Source organism: Rattus norvegicus, chromosome 15 (genome assembly GCF_036323735.1).
Source record: "Rattus norvegicus strain BN/NHsdMcwi chromosome 15, GRCr8, whole genome shotgun sequence".
Taxonomy (NCBI): domain Eukaryota; kingdom Metazoa; phylum Chordata; class Mammalia; order Rodentia; family Muridae; genus Rattus; species Rattus norvegicus.
This window is the reverse complement of record NC_086033.1, coordinates 105,366,280-105,387,876: the sequence shown is the minus strand read 5'-3', so window position 1 is coordinate 105,387,876 and position 21,597 is coordinate 105,366,280. Positions and strand designations below refer to the sequence as shown.

The 21,597-nt window shown below is 45.4% G+C and overlaps 1 protein-coding gene across 2 annotated transcripts in view; it reads right to left on the bottom strand.

Moving 5' to 3' along the window:
* Ubac2 (UBA domain containing 2) overlaps positions 1 to 21,101 on the bottom strand; it is a 147,660-nt gene extending 126,559 nt beyond the window's left edge. Inside the window, exon 1 of one of the 2 annotated variants that reach the window (NM_001034937.2) lies at positions 20,946 to 21,101. In NM_001034937.2, coding sequence (NP_001030109.2) covers positions 20,946 to 20,976 — 31 coding nt within the window. In that variant the 5' untranslated portion in view covers positions 20,977 to 21,101. The remainder of the gene's footprint in view (positions 1 to 20,945) is intronic. The other variant, XM_006252509.5, reaches the window with a different exon arrangement.
* Positions 21,102 to 21,597: the final 496 nt, after the last annotated feature.

Sequence of the window (21,597 nt, the reverse complement as noted above, 5' to 3'; positions counted from 1 at the left end):
TGACTTTAACCAAGCAAGTGAAAGATCTGTATGATAAGAACTCCAAGTCTCTGAAGAAAGAAATTGAAGAAGATCTCAGAAGATGGAAAGATCTCCCATGCTCATGGATTGGCAGGATTAATATAGTAAAAATGGCATTTTACCAAAAGCAATCTACAGATTCAATGCAATCTCCATCAAAATTCCAATCCAATTCTTCATAGAGTTCTAAAGAGAAATTTGTAAATTCATCTGGAATAACAAAAAAAAAAAAAAAAAAAAAAAAAAACAGGATAGCTAAAACTATCCTCAACAATAAAGACTTCTGGGAAATCACCCCTGATCTCAAACAGTATTACAGAGCAGTAGTGATTAAAAACTGCATGGTATTGGTAAAGAGACAGGCAGATAGACCAGTAGAATAGAACTGAAGACCCAGAAATGAACCCACACACCTATGGTCACTTGATTTTTGACAAAAGAGCCAAAACCATCCAGTGGAAAAAAGATAACATTTTCAACAAATGGTGCTGGTTCAACTGGAGGGCAACATGTAGAAGAATGCAGATCGATCCATGCTTATCACCCTGTACAAAGCTTAAGTCCAAGTGAATCAAGGACCTCCACATCAACCCAGATACATTCAAACTAATAGAAGAAAAAGTGGGGAAGAATCTCGAACACATGGGCACTGGAGAAAATTTCCTGAACAGAACACCAATGGCTTATGCTCTAAGATCAAGAATCGACAAATGGGATCTCATAAAACTGCAAAGCTTCTGTAAGGCAAAGGACACTGTCATTAGGACAAAACGGCAACTAACAGATTGGGAAAAGATCTTTACCAATCCTACAACTGATGGAGGGCTAATATCCAAAATATACAAAGAACTCACAAAGTCAGACTCCAGAGAGGCAAATAACCCTATTTAAAAATGGGATACAGAGCTAAACAAATAATTGACAGCTGAAGAATATCGAATGGCTGAGATGCACCTAAAGAAATATTCAACATCTTTAGTCATCAGGGAAATGCAAATCAAAACAACCCTGAGATTCCACCTCACACCAGTCAGAATGGCTAAGATAAAAAAACTCAGGTGACAGCAGATGCTGGCAAGGATGTGGAGAAAGAGGAACACTCCTCCACTGTTGGTGGGATTGCAAACTGGCATAACCTCTCTAGAAATCAGTCTGGAGGTTCCTCAGAAAATTGGACATTCCACTACCTGAGGACCCAGCTATACCTCTCCTGGGCATATACCCAAAGATGGTCCAACATACAACAAAGACACATGCTCCACTATGTTCAAGGCAGCCTTATTTAAAATAGTCAGAAGCTAGAAAGATCCCAGATGTCCTTCAACCGAGGAATGGATACAGAAAATATGGTACATCTACACAATGGAATACTACTCAGCTATCAAAAACAAGGACTTCATGAAATTCATAGGCAAATGGATGGAACAAGAAAATATCATCCTGAGTGAGGTAACCCAATCACAGAAAAACACACATGGTATGCACTCATTGATAAGTGGATATTAGCCCAAATGCTCGAATTACCCAAGATGCACAGACCACGTGAAACTTAAGAAGGATGATCAAAATGTGAATGTGTCACTCCTTCTTTAAAAGGGGAACAAAAATATCCATAGGAGGGGATAGGGAGGCAAAGTTTAGAGCAGAGACTGAAGGAATGGCCATTCAGAGCCTGCCCCACATGTGGCCCATACATATACAGCCACCAAACTAGATAAGATGGATGAAGCAAAGAAGTGCATGCTGACAGGAATCAGATGTAGATCGCTCCTGAGAGACACAGCCAGAACATGTCAAATACAGAGGCGAATGCCAGCAGCAAACCACTGAACTGAGAACAGGATCCCCGTTGAAGGAATCAGAGAAAGGACTGAAAGAGCTGAAGAGGCTCGAGACCTCATATGTACAACAATGCCAAGCAACCAGAGCTTCCAGTGACTAAACCACTACCTAAAGACTATACATGGACTGACCCTGTGCTCCAACCTCATAGGTAGCAGTGAATAGCCTTGTTGAGGCACCAGTGGAGGGAAGCCCTTGGTCCTGCCAAGGCTGGACACCCCCCCGGTGTAGGGGATTGTTGGGGGGCTGGTAATGGGGGTAGATAGGGAGGGGAACACCCATACAGAAGGGGAAGGGGAGGGGTTGGGGGCTGATGGACATGAAGCCAGGAAAGGGAATAACATTTGAAATGTAAATAAGAAATACCCAATTTAATAAAGATGGAAGAAAAAAAATACTACCTACTAGAAAGATGTTCCGAAAATAGTATTAGTGGCATTAGTGGCATAGTGTATATATGATATACACTACTTTTTAAAAGTAGTACACAAATAGGTGTTTTGTAAAGCAGCTATCAAAACACTAACCATCATGGTCTATGTGTGAGATACTTTGTTTCTTATACAAATCTATTTTAACACTGTTCTCTCTCCCCCCCCCCCCCGCCCACCGGAGCTGGGGACCGAACCCAGGGCCTTGTGCTTGCTACCACTGAGCTAAATCCCCAACCCCTACAAATCTATTTTAATGGGAATTTCTTATGATTTTGTTTTTCAAGACAGGGTTTCAGGTATAGCAAAGCCCTGGCTGTCTTAAATTTGCTTGGTAGACCAGGTTTGAACTCACAGAGATCCACCTGCCTCTGCCTCCCGAGTACTGGGATTAAAGGTGTTCACCACCATGCCCCGGGTTTAAAAAAAAAAAATTAACTAGTTACTTATTCAGGGAGAAGTCTGTCATACCCTCATGCTCAGAGCTCAGGTCAGTCACTAGCAAACTTCCAGTCTGTGAGTGGAGTCAGGAAGTAGTTCCCACATAAGAGCTTACTCATTAAACAAGCAAGTTTTTAAAAGTCGTTTCTCTGATGACACCTCTTTCTTTACCTTTGAGGATAGGAAAGCTATGAATTGAATGAACAGGCAACATGTTAGTCTAAAAGTAAAAGAAAAACCATAGATGGCCAGGTGCTATAAAACACCAAAGTTAAGATTTCCTTGGAGTCGTTCATCTCCAGCTTCTCTTAGGTATGACAAGAGTGCACACTGTTGTCTGTGCAGCCAACACTACTTGGTTCAGGAGGCCCTGTCACTATAAAATCATGACCACAATGACTCCACTTCAGGTGGACTACCTTACATACTGGACTGTCCTGATAAAAGGCTTTCCCATGTCTCCTGAGTCCTTATTATCTGGAGACAGGAATCCTCTGCTCACAAACATTAGGTGAAGAAATACACTATGAAGAATAAATAATTTGCTTCAGGGCACAGCATGAGAATAAAGGGGCTGCTATTTGGACCCAGTTCTGCCGGACACACTCTCTCTATGTGTTATTTAAGAAAACATACTTTCTTATACTTAAAGTAAAATTTTGCTCCACAGAGAGTCAAGCAAAAAATAACCATATGACTCATAAATTCCACTCTTAGACATATACCCAGGAAAAGTGAAAACATAATTTGAAACAAAAGCTTACATGTTTAAAGCAGTGTTATCATCATAGGTAAAACACGGCCAAGTGACCACCACCAAGTGACGACATGAACTAAAACCCGCTCCATACAACAGAATCCTGCTGAGGGAGAGGAGTGAGGTTCTGGACTTGCTACACGACATGGGCAGAACGCAGAGTGCCCTAACACACTCAGTAACGCCAGTAAGTAAATGCTTTAATGGGCTGGAACAAGAATCTCAGTAACGCCAGTAAGTAAATCCTTTAATGGGCTGGAACAAGAATCTTGCTATGTGAATTTTGCCTGATATTTTGAGCAATGAAGACATTAACCACAAATTTTGCTTAACCCTGTGAGCTATTACAAGATGCTAGCTGCAGACACACAGGGGGAGCAGCAACCTGGCAACTTATTCTGCCCCCACAAGTCTGGCCTGCAAAAGTACATGTCAAAAAACCCAGTGTGGTTCACACCCTTGCAAGGAAGGGCCACCATATCCTACCACAACACTGATCTTCCCATTGCTGACTGCTTAGGGGATGCCTCAGTATCTCATAAAGTTAATCTTTGCACCAACTTTTTATGAGAAAGGGACTAAACAGAAAACAAGGGTGGAACGTACTGTACAAAAGCAGAGTCAGCAGAGCACTGAGCCTTCAGCTCCCACAATTCAGCTCCCAGGCTGCTCAGCTTCTCGGGACGAATCCTAAGGACTTGTCAGTAACCACACTGCAGTATGAGAACTGCATGCTTCTGGTGACCATCTCCACAAAGACTGCCAGGGGTCAGAGGGTCGCGGTTTATTCCTATTACTCCAATCTCCCAAGAACACTTAGAGGTTAAGACAAAAAACAACCAAAAAAAAAAAAAAAAAAAACCAAATACAAAAACAAAAACAAAAAAACAAACACACAAAGAAAACACAAAAGCCATCAATGAATGACCTTCTGCCCCTAATGCACCCCAGGCGCCTGCCTCACTGACTGCACCTCACACAAGTGCCGTGGCAGTCAGGCATAAGCACCTGTTAAAGAACCAGTGGTGGTGAAGCCTCTCAGAAAAATGAACCGAAGAAAGTACTAAGAAGGTGCTGGGGGTAGAGGTTGGGGATTTGGCTCAGTGGTAGAGCGCTTGCCTAGCAAACGCAAGGCCCTGGGTTCGGCCCCCAGCTCCAAAAAAAAGGGAAAAAAAAAAAAAAAGAAGGTGCTGGGGGAAGGCTGGGAAGGGGCACAGAAAGTAGGACTTGTCCTACACACACACACACACACACACACACACACACACACACACACGAAAGGTGTTTCTCTAAAACCTGCAGAGGGGATGAGCTGAGAGCAGTCCTGAGGCAGCAGAAGACGCAGGCAGCTTCAGGCCGCAGGAAAGCACCGAGACCTTGTCTTCTGAGACCGGATGCAGGGGCATCAGCATCCCACCAGACTTATGTGGTGTTAGCGTAGTTAGGCTTATACTTACTGGGAAGGTTTAATGTAAACATTAACCGCTCATTAGTCACAAAGAACAGACACTGTTACAGTACTCATTATGTGACACAATCTAATAATGTTAAGAGTGAGAGGAGACCAGTGTCACACAGCTCTGAAAGGTGAGGCAAGGGGCTTGGGGAAAGTTCTCCACCTGTACAGTAAACTATAAGAGATTACATAATTTCAAAATTTGGAAATCTGGGGTGCTTTAAGAATCTGAGCCCAGGCATGCTCAGTGAAGCAGGGAAGTCCATGTAGAAAGAGCAGTGCACACTCCAGAGACTCTGTTGCCATGCAACAGTTCAGCCTTACGGGTGCCAGGTTACTCACCTCAGGAGAAATTTGGACATTTGTAAAGTGTCAGCAAACAAGTCACATTCCTAACCTCTTCCCACAACCCTCCATATTATAGAGACACAAGGCCTGCCCAGCCCCAGTCTGTGAAGCAGGGTTGAGGGAGGCATCCATCAGCAATGCCAATTTATGACCAGACGGACATCGTCAGACCAAAGTCCATGGAAATGCTGCAGGTAATAACCTGGGGACAAGCCAGAAGACTTCAGGTGTTCAGAGACTCAGCTCCTCAACCCAAAAAGGAAGATCAGGTGAAAAGACAGCAGGGCTACCACATAGTATAACGGCATATGCTAGGCCATCAGAGAGAAGCAGATGGGCTGTATGCATCCCTAGTCTGGCACACTTGAAAGTCACACGTGAAGCACACACCTACAGGGTAGAGAGCCTGACTTCAGAGCTTGTGATCTAAAGGGCCCATCCTCTCTGGTAAAAAGTCCCAGGTTCAGGCTAGAAACCATTTAAGTCCTAGTCCCTCACTAGTCTGGGAGCAGACAAAGGCTAGAAACTGCCTAATACACTTCCAGCCACTGGGCTGAAGAAAGAAAAGCCCCGCTCAAACCTCAAACACTAAAACAAAGTCCAAGAGAGTAAAGAGCCAAGTCAAAGCAAGGAACCCAGAAAGCGGAGGGACGGGGCCTTGTCTGCTGGGCCTCCTGTCCAGCTGTCCTAAGATAACAACCCTCAAGATGCTAGAGAAGTGTATCCTTCCTCTCACAGGAGGCCAGGGCTCAGGGACACTCTGGGAAAGAACGTGAGTAGTTACAGTGCAGAGCACCCTCAACCCTCTCTCCACCACAGGAGCAGCAGTGTCCACCTCATCCTGGAAGTCCCCACACTATAAGCTGCATGCATAAACTAAAGAGAACTCTGTCACTACGATAAAAAAGTATCCCTTGATAATTAGATGATACCACACTTCTAAACAAAACAAAGGCACTCGGGTCTACTAATTTTATTGTTGGCTGAACACTTTCGCCCTGCCTCCCATTCTGTTACAATGGGAAACTGATCTGTTAGAGAGAACAACTGAGACTTTTATCTTTAGTAGAGCTATGACTAAGAAAGACTAGATGGCCTTTACTGTTGGCTCCGAATTTTTAAAGCTACCTCTAGTGGTAGCAATGCCACTGCGCACATCAGTGGGCCACCTGGGCAATGACACCCCTCCCAAGCCTACTCTCACATTCTTTCTCGCAGACAGCCTAGCTAGAAAGAAGGCTTGGCCAGCAAATAAAATCCTACAATATAAAGAAAATAAAATATATGATTTCTCACCATTAAAAAAAAAATTCTGGGGCTGGAGAGATGGCTCAGTGGTTAAGAGCACCCGACTACTCTTCCAGAGGTCCTGAGTTCAATTCCCAGCAACCACATGGTGGCTCACAACCATCTGTAAAGAGATCCAATGCCCTCTTCTGGTGTGTCTGAAGACAGTGACAGTGTACTTATATATAATAAATGAATAAATCTTTAAAAAAAAAAATTCTGGGCTGGAGATGGCTCAGTGGTTAAGAGCACTGACTGCTCTTCCAGAGGTCCTGAGTTCAAAACAGCAACCACATGGTGGCTCACAACCATCTGTAATGGGATCCGATACCCTCTTCTGGTGTGTCTAAGACAGCGACAGTGTACTTATATATAATATAAATAGATAAATAAATAAATAAATAAATCTTTTTTAAAAAGCCTACATTCTACAACAGAAGCAGCACACGAAGGGCTGGAAGTCTCAAAGGAGAAGTGAGCTTGGTGTGAGGGTAATAGGGAAGAAGATGGGATGTTGGACAGACAGACAAACAACTTCACACAGAGACAAATTCACAAGAAGAGCTGAGTCCACCTGACAGGAGTGACTATCAAATTCTCAACAGCCATTTGCCAGCTCCTGCCCCAACCAAGCACCTGGTGTAAGCAGCTTAGCTGGCCAAATGCTTGACTAGCACGCATGAAGCACTGGGTCCCATTCCTCTGAAATGCATCACGCATCGGTCAGGGTGGTAACACCATGCCTGGAAGCCCAGGACTACTGCGGAGGGAGGAGGATCAAAAGCTGGAGGTGATTTAGGATTTAAAGCAGGATAATCTGCCTGGGGCATGTAAGACTCCATCTCAAAAAAAAAAAAAAAAAAAAAAAAAAAAAACGTGGAGGAGAGCTGGAAAGAAAGCTCCACTGAGCGCCCCCATGGGGTGGCTCAAGGCACCTGTAGCCTGTAGCTCCAGTTGCAGGGGATCTGATCCTCTCTCTCTTTTGTCCTCCACAGACACTATGCACACATGGTGCATATACTGACAAGCAGGCTCATAGATAATAAATGTGCAAATAAAGTTTACTCCAGCAGGGAAACAAAACAAAAGATGCCAAGACATATATATGATCCAAGACTCAAAGAGCAGCTGCGGAGAGCCAACCTGAACCAGGGAGGGAAAGCGGCTGCTGGACTCCCCGGACAACGCAGGCTCTCTGGCTTACAGGGTGATCTTCTGCTCAGTGCAACCATGGCCCTTGACTCCACAACAAACACACAGGCATAGGAATGAATGTTAGAAGAGCTAATGATTTTTATTTTCCATGTAATAATCTAACCACAGACAAATCAGGGAAGACTTGCTACTGAACCATGTTGGCAACACCACACACATAATTAGGAAGCAAAGAGCAGAGGGTACACTGTACATTTCTTGTTTCTTTTTGAGATAGGACCTTACCGTGTAGTCCTGGCTGGCCTCAAACTCACAGAGATAGACTTATTGCTCATTTTCATAGTGGAATCTACTGATTAAGCCAAAAATTCATCAATTAAAAAATAGTTGTGGCCAGTAGTGGTGGGAGCACATGCCTTTAATCCCAGCACTCAGGAGGCAGAGACAGACAGAGTGAGTTCTAGGACAGCCAGAGATACAAAGTGAAACTCTGTCTTGAAAAAAAAAGTGTGTGTGTGTGTGTGTGTGTGTGTGTGTGTGTGTGTGTGCACATGCATGCATACATTCATGCATTCCTTGAAATTATAGAATACTGAAATACAGAAATCAAAAATGTAAGGTGAAATGCTAAGTCACACACAAAATGTAAGAAATAGTCACTTTCCCAGGCTAACAAAGAACTGGAGGAAGAGAACAAGGAAGGAACATTTAATCTCTCCGTTGACAAAACTGTTAAAATTATCATGTTCAATGATTACAAATGAGTGGTGAGGAAGACCTGCCCTCAACTGTGACAATCATCTGGGCTTGGCTGTACAATTTCCCACCCTCTGATCCTGTGATTATTCCAGTCGGATGACTTCAAGAATGTGACCACTGGAGGCACACAGCCTTGATCCCACCCACTTGGAAAGCAGAGGCAGGAGGGTCTTTGTGAGGTCAAGGCCAGCCTAATCTACACAGAGTTCCAAGACAGCAAGGGCTACACAGAGAGACTCTTATCTCAAAAATGCAATCAGTCAGTCAATAAAATAAGAAAGAATGTGAGCACTGGGTAGAAAGGAGAGGTGGGTGAATGGGTAAGAGCACTGGCTGCTCTTCTAAAGAACCCAAGTTCGATTCCCAGCACCCCCACCGCAGCTCACTCGTCTGTAACTACAATTCAGGGGATCCAATTCCCCTTTCTGGCCTCCTTAGGCACCAAAGACACAGGACCTGCACAGACATAAATGCAGCAAAACACTCATATGCATAAATTTTTAAAATAAGAATTAAATTTTAAAAAACAAATAATAAAAGCTGTCCTTTAAAAATGAAAAGGAGGGGTTGGGGATTTAGCTCAGTGGTAGAGCGCTTGCCTAGCAAGCGCAAGGCCCTGGGTTCGGTCCCCAGCTCCGGAAAAAAAAGAAAAAAAAAAACAAAAAGAAAGAAAAATGAAAAGGAATGTGACCATGGGCGGGCGTAAGGCGCAGCTCCAGGAGTAGAATGTTTGCCGGGTACCCAATGAAAACCACCAACTAAGCCAAGGAGGACAGAAAAGAGCAAGGACAATGTTATCCCAATGGTCATAAGTGCTCAGCTTAATAGTTTCTCAATGGAAACTAATGGAGAGAAACATCCTAGTAAGAGAAATGCTAAACCATTCAGACCTGTGATCTCACATATCCAATGTTAAAAAGACATAGCATGTACATTCAAACTCCATTTTTGTATTAAACCAAAAACTGACACATTTATGTGCATCTACCTGTGTGCCAAAGAGGAAAGAACACACATGTGGGAACCTATGTCAACGCAGCTCACGTGGGAGAGTGGGGCAAGTGGCCGTGAGAGACTAATCCTTTCAACACTAAATGCCTGCCTGTTTCTTTTTCAGCAAACATGTTTCAAATTTGTAAGACAAAACAAATGTATCACAAGTCAGCTTTGGAGAGCATTAATGTGGTTAAGTTTATTTAAGGTTAAAATTTCAACCTTAATTCTCCCTGTGTAGTCCTGAATATATCACTTGTCCTAGTTCTGATTTCAAAAATGTTTATGTACAGGAGAGGGCAGAAGGAAGGACTAATAATATCAAAGATGTTTGATAAAACCTCAAGGAATTGTATTATTGTATTTACCTAAAAGTGTGTGTGTGTGTGTGTGTGTGTGTGTGTGTGTGTGTGTGTGTGTGTGTTCATCCAATGAAGTGGTTGACAATGCTCCAACAAGAGCAGTAAGCAGTGCAGGCTGTTGCTGCTGCCCTTGGTTGGCTCTCAGAGGTTGAATGTAAGTCCCCACTGCTGAAGACAGTGATTCAAGCTAGAGCTAACCTCAACGCTTCCCTCCCTCATAGTACCAGAGGAAGAAAATAATCCTCTACTGATCCAACCAATAATACATCTGTGACACTATTAACTATAACTATGACCAGCATGGCAGAATAGTGGCACTTGTATGCTGGCACTCGCCAGCGGCTGTCTAACTGGACAGCGAGGTCCACTCTACAGGAGGAAGAACACACCTGGTACCAGCAGCCTGGCCAACTGTCCAGGGCTGGGACTCATGCACCCTAGACCAGAACCGACCACCCCTGCTCGACTAGGCCAACATAACTAACTGCACCCTAAAGCTATCCTTACACCTACGGGTGAGTACAGACCATATCCATATCAAAGAAGCCTCTCTCTTCAGCAAATGGAGACCATTACAGAAAACCACCGGACACAATGCAGAGATCAAGTGACCATGGGAGCCCAGCCCATGAACACGTTGCACATAAAGCTCAAGGAAGACCAAAGAGGACAGAAAGATTCTAAGAGCTAGATGACCAAGAGGATTACTATGAGATTGTCTCCAGTACATGACAGGAACGTTACACTCACAACACCTCAACAATACGATGCCTAAACAATGACAACAGCAATGGAAATGCTAACTCAGAAGAGGAACGTCTCATGGACCCCACACCTAGACCAAGACCAACAGGCAACTAACTAATAAGCAGGGCAGTGTGGCCCACCTATGATCGCAGCACTCAGGGGCAGAAGCAACTGACCTCTGAGTACGAGGCCAGCCTGGCTACAGAGTGGGCTCCAAGACAGCCAGGACTGTTACACAGAGAAACCCTGTCTCAAAAGACCAAAATAGGCAACTAATGACTGCTGAGGGAGACAGAGTTAGCCTCTTCCAGGGATGAGCCCCATATGGTTATCCAGTACCTAGTGGACAACTCTAAGCCATATACACCCAAGCAATGGGGGGGTGTGTGTGTGTGCGCGCGCGTATGCGTGAGACAGACAGACAGAGACAGATAATATACATAACTAATAATGAGCAATAATAATATAACAGTAATAAGAAAAAGTAGTCATCAATCAGGGAGGGAGAGGGGACATGGGAGGGGTTAGAGGGAGGAAAGAAAATGGAAGAAAAGAAGGGAAATGTTCACACGCACACATGCTCACATGATGAACCTTATACAGGAACAAGTATGAAAAAGAGGCCCAGTCTGCCAGCATAGTAGTTTGCTCTCTTTACATCTGAATTTTCATTTCTAAGTGGTTTAGAAGTTCAGTAAGTTGAAATATCTTTTGAATTAGCCTTTTGTGAGTTCACATGTGTGTCACCGTACTTTGTTCCTTTCCCTATCTCCCTCCTGTACCCACCCTACTCCTCCTGATGGCTCGTTTCTTGTCCCACAAGACACATATGTATGGCATAGGAGAATTTTTTCATGCATATGTGGTGAGCATGTATGTGTTATGTTTGTGTGCAGGTGAGTGCACACTTGTGTGGTGTTTGTGGAAGCACAGGGTTGATGTTGGAATCATCTGCTTCCCATATTACCCTGAGACAGCATCTATCATCAAACCTAGAACTAACCACAGGCTTGGCCTTGTCTCCTTCTCCCAAAGCTGAAACTACAGGATAGCGGCCACACTCACCCACCATGCCACCTGACATTTACATGGGTGACATTTACCTGAGAATCAGAGCTCCAGTCTAATCACTTGTACAGAAGTCCTTTGTCTAGACAAGCAAGAGCTTTATACGCTGGGCCATCTTCCTAGTGCTTTTTTACTGCAGGGTTGCTAAGCGCCTTGGAAGTATTAACTTTCATACTGATCATTAAATAGCAATACAGCCAATATTAGTGTCCAGTCTCTCTACTGTGTCATGCTACATTAAAGACTGTGAGAAATGGTCAAGAAGAATGGTATGTAACTCCTCGGGTTGGGGAGATGACTTAGTTGGTGAAGTATGTGTGCGAATGTGTGCTGAATTCAATGCCCAGTGCTCATATAAAATCTGTAACCCCAAGCTGGCGGTAGGGGAGGTGGGGAGCAGAGACAGACAGATTCCTGACACTCATGGGCAGTCAGTCTAGCTAAGTGGATGAGCTCTTTGCTCACTTGAAGACTTTGCCTCAAAAAATGCAGTGGAGACCAATTGAGGAAGACACCCAGCACTGTCCTGTGGCTGCACAGCACACACACACACACACACACACACAGAGATACACTCACACACAGACACACACACACACACACACACACACACGCCTGGGTTCACTGTATACATTTACAAAATTTTCAATGAGTTAAAATAAATAAAATGAGGATTTAACTCTAATTCTCATTTATTCTTAAGAGAGTCAAAACTTCAGGCCCTCTTGGTACCATTACTTCCAAAACATATTTCCAAAATGCTGAAGTAAATAACTTATCAAGTTCCCCATATCAGACTTATGTTTAGGTGCATCTTAAAGCAACTGAGGAAAGGTAGGCTTCACTTTCGTTACTAAAACTGAAACTGGCTCTAGCTGAGTACAAAAGGGACACACACACACACACACACACACAACTCACACACATTCACACACACTCACACTTACACACACACTCACACAGTCATACTCACACAATCACTCACATACACACACACTCACACAGACTCACACAGACTCACACAGACTCACACACTCATACACACACTCACACACACACATGGGAAAGGAAACAAACATGCATACACAGTATGAAGATCTATTTAGGACAGGCACATCCTGCTGAAAACAAATGGATCTGGTCCTGCTGCAGGAATTGAGACCAGGGTGTTAAGCGTGTGACCTATGGAGGACATGAATCTGGGTCAGGGGTCAAATCTCAGCTTATGAGATGGGACACTGGCCTGCAATAAGGAAAACAACAGCTATCTTCATAATCTCCACAGAGCAGCTGGAAAGATTAAGTATTATAAGTAAAGTAGTCTCTTTCTGTCAAACTGTTTGCCAAGTTTTAATTTAGTATTACCCTTAAGGACTAGAATTTGGCACTGTGCCAAAAGTTATGATAATACACCTTATTATATGTTTTATTTAACCCTTATTTTTGTTTAAAGGCAGACCCTAAGTTGGCCTCAAACTCCCTAAGTAATGGACCTTAACCTTATGGCCCTCAAGTCTCTACTTGCACAGACCAGCTCAAGCGCGTCTGATTTTATGAAGTGCTGGGGATAGAATCCAAGTCTTCATGCATACCAGGTTGGTATCCTATCAACCCACACATTCTCGGTCTTTTACCTTCTTGCATTGCTAGGAACATTTTTAAATCAAGGTGCTCTCAGCATTATTATAATAGAGAAGAAATGGGGGAGGGGAGGCTTTGTTAGTCAAGAAGAGCACACTAGACAAACGCTGTTACAGGGAAAGCCAGAACGCCACTAAAGCAAACAACACGCAGTCCCAACTGCACCATGAAAGCCTCTGCTGGACACAAAGCAATGTCGAGTGTGTAAACTGGCTTTTTATTCATCTAGTGGTTATCCTGTTATACTTAAAAAAAAATAGAATAACCTAAAAAAAAATAGAATAAACTCCCAAATGTCAATAATTGCCTTTTACTTATCCTTGTGATTTTCTATACATTAGAAGTTTAAAGAATGTGCAGTTGTTTATAACTAAATCAGTAACTTAACAATAAAAACATAAATGTGTAGGAAAAGTAGATAAGTAAACTGAACTGATCTTATAGCTGTGTCTCTAATTTCCAAACTTTCTAAAATGTGGCTAAACTCAATTTTTCAATGTAAAGAAATATCCTTCCCTTAAGTTTCTCCCACTCTGGTTAATGTTTAATTTTTTTCCTTCTTAGCTAAAATGTATAAATAAGCTACGTTCCTTGGTGTTTCATAAATTCAATCCTAAACTTTTTATGAAATGGACAAAGCCGAGAGCTGGGCTTTCCAAGCAACTGTGCAGAGCATGGAGAACCCACCCAGACTAGATTAAAGCAGAAATGCATCAAGTGTAAAGTCACCTTTGAAAAGCCAACCAAACTATCCACTGCTCACACAAGACAACTAATCAAGATGATAGAGCTGAGCAATTCTCATCTACTTCCTGCTGCTGTGATAAACAACATAACCAAAACCAGCTTGGACTCATAGGGGTTAATCTGGTTACAGGTTACAGCTATCACTGAGGGAAGTGCAGGCAGAAACTACAGGGGAGACTCCGGTAACTGGGCTTCTCTCAGGCTCATATGCAGCCATCTTTTGTATAGTTCAGGCTCACCTCCATGGTATGGCACCACCTGTGGGGCCAGGGAGCCATGGAGCTGTGGGGACAGACCCAGAGCAAGAGTGAGGACTGAAGTGTATCCAAACCCTGGACATGATGTGGAAGCATGAGCTGAATAAACCCTTTCCTCCCCACGTTGCTTTGGTCATGGTGTTTCCTCACGGTAATAGTGATCCTAACTAAGGGAAAAGTGATTGCACACTGTGCCTGTCATCAACAGTTAGGCTTACGGTTCCCCTACACTTTTCTGTCTACTAGTTCAACAGGTAGATATTTAAAGAACATTTCTGTGGGCCAGTCACTCTTCTGGGTCCTCAGAATTTAGTTCAGTAGGAGTAAAACACCAATGTTTGTTGATTTGCTTGTAGTCTTAGCTAACAGATGCCATGACACAGAGGCTCTTTTTAAAGTAACAAGTACCCAGGTCAGTGCTAACGTTCAGTGTTTGTTCACAGGTGGGAAATTTTTCTTCCCCTTTCCTAGTTTGGACTTGTAGGCACTTAGGTATAGTCTGTATTTTTGTGTGGTTCTCCCCTTGTGAGGCAGCCTTGTATTTTGGTATCTTAGTGGGCACTTCATGCCATGCTCAGTTGTTAGCTGGACACACCAGGAAGAGGGGCTGTGAGCTGAGGAATTGCCTCCAGTGGATTAGCCTGTATGCATTGGGAATATCTGTAAGGTATCTCCCTCCCTCCCTTCCTCCCTATCTCCCTCCTTGGTTTTTGAGACAGGGTTTCTCTGTGTGACACTGGCTGTCCTGGAACTCTCTATGTAGACCAAGCTAGCCTGAAACTCAGAGACTGACCTGCCTCTGACTTCTGAGTGCTAAAAATAAAGGTGTGCGCTCCTATGCCCAGCTTTGTGAAGCATTTTCTTAGGAATGAGGTAAGAAAGCCCATCCCACTGCGGGCAATTGCCACTCAGGCTCCACTTCTCCTCCTGTAACAGCATGATCAGCCTGTGATCACGACCAGTGGATTCTCAGAGGGGGAGGGAGGCTGGATGGCCAGAAGCTGAGACCTCAGGCAACAGTGAAGATATCCAGGATGTCAGGACAGGAACATGGAGGTAGGAGCTGATATAAACATCATGGAGGGGTGCTGCTTACTCGTTTGCTCTCCACGGCTCGTTCAGCCAGCTTTCTTACAGAACCCAGAACTACCTGCCCAGGGGTGGCAACCACCCAGTGTGTTGGGTGATCCGTCATCAATCACTAGCCAAGAAAATGCCTCAAGGACTTGCCTACAGGCGATCTCAGCGAAAGCACATTCTCAGTTAAGGTTCTTCTCAAATGACTCCAGGATTGTGTCGAGTTGACAAAAATCAACCAACGCAACTTGTTACCTCAAAGAATGCAGGTTTTGTCCTTAATGCCTCACGGGTATGAGTCTCCACATCTCAAACCTTCGGTAGATATAAAAGACACTAAGTAGATGTATTCAAGGGAAATGAAGAGATGGTGTGTGTGTGTGTGTGTGTGTGTGTGTGTGTGTGTGTGTGTGTGTAACCCAAGACTATCCCACTAAGAAGAGGACTAAAGCTGGTGTAGCAACTCACACTTGCAGCCTCAGCACTGGGGAGGCTGGGCAGAGACTTCGTGATTCTGAAGCCTGTCTGAGCCGAATGAGATGATGTCTAAAAAGGAAAAAGAAAGGAAAGACAGCAACAACCACAAGAAGCAGCACCATTCGAGGTGATGGAGATGTGGCTCAGCAGGTGAATATACTTGCTCCTCTTACAGAAGAACCATGGTTTGGTTCCCAGCACCCCTGTAGTGGTTCATAACCCTCCGTAACTCCAAGGAATTCAATGCCCTTGTCTCAACTCCACAGGTACCAGGCATGCAAATCACACATATACACAAGCCAAAAAAAAAAAAAATACACATAAAATAGGATCTGAAGGGGTTGGGAATTTAGCTCAGTGGTAGAGCACTTGCCTAGCACTCGCAAGGCCCTGGGTTCGGTCCCCAGCTCCGGAAAAAAAAAAAAAAAGAAAAAAAAGAAAAAAAATAGGATCTGAAAAATCTGAAAGGAAAGGGGACAGCACCATTTGATGTCACATGACACTGGTTGCTTTGTCCACAACAGAGCTGGCAGTCTAGTGAAACAGCCTCATCACAGCTGGTCCCATCAAATAGACGACAACCTCAGAGAGCTCAAGGTGGTGGAAGGCAGAGAGACATGAAGACAGGCTTCCATGAAGTGCCCCTGAGAGGGAGTGCTCTGAGAGCTGGGCGGGCACACATAAGTCAATAGAGATATATGCCTCCATATTTGCAAGAAAGAGCTTAGTAGAGACCAGGCAACACTCACGTTGACCAAACATTTAGCAGGGCAAACTTCTAGGGAGTTCTACTACAGCAATCCCATTGTCCTCTCTATCGTGTGGGATCTGAAGGACAGATGGTTTGTTTCACCATGCAAAGATACATACCCAGGTCAAGGGAGCGGCAAGTGAGAGGCTCCCAGCTCTGGAAGTCTCCAAAGAGACTCTGATACATCCACGGGACAAAACATCAGCTCAGCCAAGTGCCAGGCTTGCTCTGCCAGAAGAGAGCTAAAAAAGTAACAATGACAGCCTTGGCTAGAGTGGGAGAGCACAGAGAGTACCCAGGGAGAGCACAGTGGAGGGCAAACAGAAACAAGCAGGAAAGCAGCTAAGTGTCCAGACAATAGCCTGCATTCTTTGTACTGTTTTTCTTTAAGATTTATTTACATACTTACTTATTTAATATATACAGATACTTTTGTCTGAGTGTATATCTGCACACCAGAAGAGGGCATCAGAGAGTTGTGAGCTGCCATGTGGGTGCTGGGACTTGAACTCAGGACCTTCGGAAAAGCAGTGAATGCTCTTAACCATGAGCCATCTCTCCAGCCCCTTTTTGTATTGTTTTGTTTTGTTTGTCTGTCTGAGTGTGAGTTGTGGAACAATCTTGAAGCTAGAGATAAAATAGAAATAGCACACAGTGATGTCCAAATCCAAGAAACTTAACAGAAAACCTGTGCCTATGGCTCAGCTTGGATCAGAGACCAAAATTAACACATGATTGGAGTCTTAATCAACACACACAGCAAGCCAGGAATAGCAGTGGCTGAGTCTAGACGAAAATGCAAATGGCACACTTAACTAGGGATCTAGACTGGCCATGGAGGAGAGAGGTGCCAGACAGGGCTGATACACCAGGAGGACCCCAGTCTGTGGACGGAAACTCATTACAAAGGGACAGCATGAAGATGCTGAAGCATTTTCACTGAAGACAGAAGGTCCAACTGGGCCAGAGGCAAGATGTCCGCCACCGCCTGTTCTGCAAGCCCTCCTCACCACCCTGCACAAATGGCCAACAGCTCTACCCTCGGTCTCTACTGCCAGTCACTGCTGTTCCTGTCCTCACCTCTGCTTCATGCTCACTCCCTGAGTGCTCCCTGCATTTCCCCAACGGGGCTCTGCAGACACCTCATACTCCAAAGAAATGAGCTTCTCTTTCTCTGTATTCCCTACTTTAGTGAACCGTAACACCATGATATAACCAGCTGCCCTTGCCAGAAATCCATCACCTCCCCTCAATATAAAATGCTTGACTAACACACGCTGCCTGCCTCAAACCTTTCAATTCCTCCCTATGCTGTTTATACCGGTTAGTTTCCAACAACTCGATATAACTATAGACAAAAGTAGGAAGAGGGAGTCTCAATTAAAGATTTGCTTGTGGGCATGTCTGCAGGGCATTTTCCTCATTAATGATTGATGGTTGACATTGGAGAGCCCATCCCATTGTGGGTGGTAGTCCTGAGTTGTAAAAGAAAGGTAGCTGAGCAAGCCATGGGCATCAAGTCAGTAAGCAGCACTTTTCCATGGCCTCTGCTTCACTTTCTGCTATAGGTTCCTGACTTGGGTGCTTGTCCTAGCCTCCTGCCATATGGACTGTAAACTAAAAGGGAAATAAACCCCAAGCTGGTATCGTTATCACAGCAATGCAAAGCAAACTGGGACACTGCCTGTTCTCAATGTTACCATCTTAATCAGGCCTTGGGCATCTCCCCACAAGACTGGCCGTTCTCTGGCCCTTCCTGTGGGCCAGTCTCCTGCCTTGATGTTTGTTCCACTGACTCTCATGGAGAGCCTTTAAAAAGACAGATTTCAGAACACACAGAAGGAAGAAAAGAAAGCCCAGATTTCTGGTACCCAAATTAGCCTTTCTGAAGATCAGTCTAGAGATGGGACCCAGAAAGGCATCTGGGATGCTGGCTGGTTGTTTTCTGTTGGGGCGAGCAGCATTTGGAAACGTGTGCTCCACTGCGGAGAACCACCTCCCATCTTCTTCCCGCAGTGAGAAGCAGACTCACACAGGTCCTAGACTTTGTCATTTCTTCCTGTACTAAGGACTTGGTGTTTCATTTATTCCTAACTCTCTAAGCTCACGTTCACCACTGGGTCTCCTCCAACCGTGTTAATAACTGACATCTCTCCAGACTTGACTTCTCCCCGTGACTGTGACCACCTCACAGTGCAGCTCTCCAGTCTGCCCCTGATGATCCACATTCCTGAATGGCATCTCCAATTCACCCTCACTTCCTCATCCCACTCACTCCTTGGTCACCATAACTGTCTCTATGACAACTGGAAGAACTGTTCTGGAAAAGTTCTGGGTATGATCCCTCCCCCCAAAAAGGTCACTTTTCAGACTTTGTTTTGAATCTTGGCGGTGTTTGTCTACTAACTGCTCCTACCCTGCAATTTTTTCCTTGGCACACATTCACACGTGTGCACATACACAAGCATACAGGCATAAACACACACACACACAGACACACACATGCATGCACATGCACTCTTCCTCAGCCACTCTTCAATCTGCTTCCCCAGCTCCTCTGCTTCTCCCTCTGCAGACCTCAGAAGGTCCCAGTTCTGGTCAAGCCTTCCACAGCCCTCATGATCTCACCTCAGGACTGTTCACTCTGGCCATCAACAAGACCCTAGTTCTTTATTTAGCTCTGGCTCCTTGTCCATCTTTGCCCTCCCATGCTCAGCCCATTAGGCCTAACAACCCCTCGCCTCTCAAACAACCAGTTCAAATACTAATGCTTGTGCCAGCAAATCATCTCAACAGCCAAGTCTCTCCCTCACTGTGCATGTGTATACCTGTGTGTACGATGATATTGGGATGTATTTCTCAGTCACTCCATTTTTCTTTTTTTGACACAGAAAACTGGCTGGCCAGCAAGGCCCTGGGGAATCTCCTGCTTCCACCTCTCATTGGTGAGTTACAGACACACACTGCAATGCCTTGACTATTTACATGGTTACTGGGAATTAGAACTCAGATATTCATGCCTGCAGGTCAAGCCATGTTCCCAGACTCTTGCTTTTTAGCTTTTACATTTATTTTTGAGGCAAAAGGATGCCTCAATATGCTGAGAACAACTAAAATCGAAGATATCTACTGTTAGTCAGATCCACCCACATACTGTAGCCCTAAGAAAGACACACTACGCTATTCAACCAAACAGTAGTTTGAAGACCAACTCACTAGTAGCTCTGATGGATTCTGGGGCCAATGCATCAAAGACTCCATAACCTGAATTAGCTATTAAACATGGAGAGCATTAACAACATTAAACATATTTCAAAGCCTGAGGTAGTGAGGGGTGCGGATGATTTAAAATTACGTCGCTGGCTCTGACAGTTATTCACTCTCAGACTATGTAACAGGAGTGTTCTCCGTAAGGCTCATGACGTTCACAACAGAATGTACCATCTGGAGACGCCAGATACTTCTGTGCTCTAGCAACATCAACTTCACAAGCAGAGAAGGGAAATACCGACAGTGGTAAGAAACTGCGAATTGCAGCTTGTTTAAACAGTTTGCTATTGGTCGTGTATCAGTGCCTAATCCCAACACTGTTTAGTGAAGAGTCCACTCTCTAAAGGCAACTCAACATAACGCCGTGGGAAAAAGTTGCTTGGAGACTGAATAAACTTCTCCGCCCTCTACCTGCTGACCACCGCCCACACTCCTGTAGAGTGCAGCGGCATCCAGAAGCAAAGCTTGCATATTCTTGCCAAATGACTTCCTAACTTCGCTTGAAAGCGCTTAGTTTTTCAGCTCGCAAAAACTCTTCAGGGACAACGGTTAAGAAGTACGTGGAACTCAAAATTGAGGGGGCAGATTCTGGAGCGGAGGATGAAATTCACACGTTCCAGGAATCAGGTGGGTCCCAAAAAGCCTGTATGAATGAAGGGGGACAGGGAACTGGGCAGGATTCCAGCGTCCTCCCCACGGGGACATCTTCCAGCCCAGCACTCGGGCCGTCAAGTGCGTGCGTGGGCCCGGGCCACGAGATGAGCGGGGCACCCGGCCCGACCCTAACTGCCCAGCCCACCTGCAACAGGGCAGGAGCTGCTGCGCACCGTACGGGAGGCGCCCGGCAAGGAATGGACGTGGCGCCCTCCTCGGCCCTCAGGGCTGCGGTGGGGGCGGCGCCCGCTGCCCCCTAAGAGCAAGAACTGACAAGGCTCGGGCGCGGAAGGCAAGGGCCCCCAGCCTCCTGCAAAACCGAGTCCCCGCTGCCCCAAGCCGGGTCCGGGAAGTGTTCAGAATGGAGCGAAGGACGCCCCAAGGATGAGGGAACCGGTACTCACAAAGCCCACTGGAGCCGGTGCTGGTGAACATGGTCCCGCCGGGCCCGGAGCCCCCGCGGGGCGTCAGGGGGAGGGGAGGCGGAGGTGGAGAGCCCCCAGCGACCGCGCAGGCGCACTGTCAACCAGCGAGCGAAGTCCGCCGGCGAGGCGCTCCGGAGCCTCCAGGAAGAAGGCGCATGCGCGGCCTGTGAGGCGAGCACGCTCGGCCAGAGCCCGCCTCTTCCTGCCGGGAGAGGAAGTGCGTTGGTGCGGGAGAGCCGGACGTCCGCTTCTTCCGGTAGTTCGGGCGGGTTTGGGAACGAGGATGGTAGGTGCCAGAACTCTCAGTGCAGAACCTCACGGCTTGGAGCGCCGCGAGGAGAGCCAGTTCTTCCGCAGTGGAATACCAGGCCTTTCTCGAGACCTCTGACCTTTCACGGGGCGAGGCGGCCGCGGTTTCCACGCATGCTTGGTACTTCTGAGCGGACTTCGGAGCTCAGTGAACTGTCTGTGCTTCCGCTGACCCACCAAGCTCAGGAGGTCGTAGGGGTGAGGGTGGAAAAGATGGCTAGTAGAAAAAAAAGTTTAAGAATACGTTTATAGGCAAACAGAAAGAACATGCCAAGTGTGGACGGAATGCTTTCAGGAAATATTGAGAGTTTGTAAGGTTTGG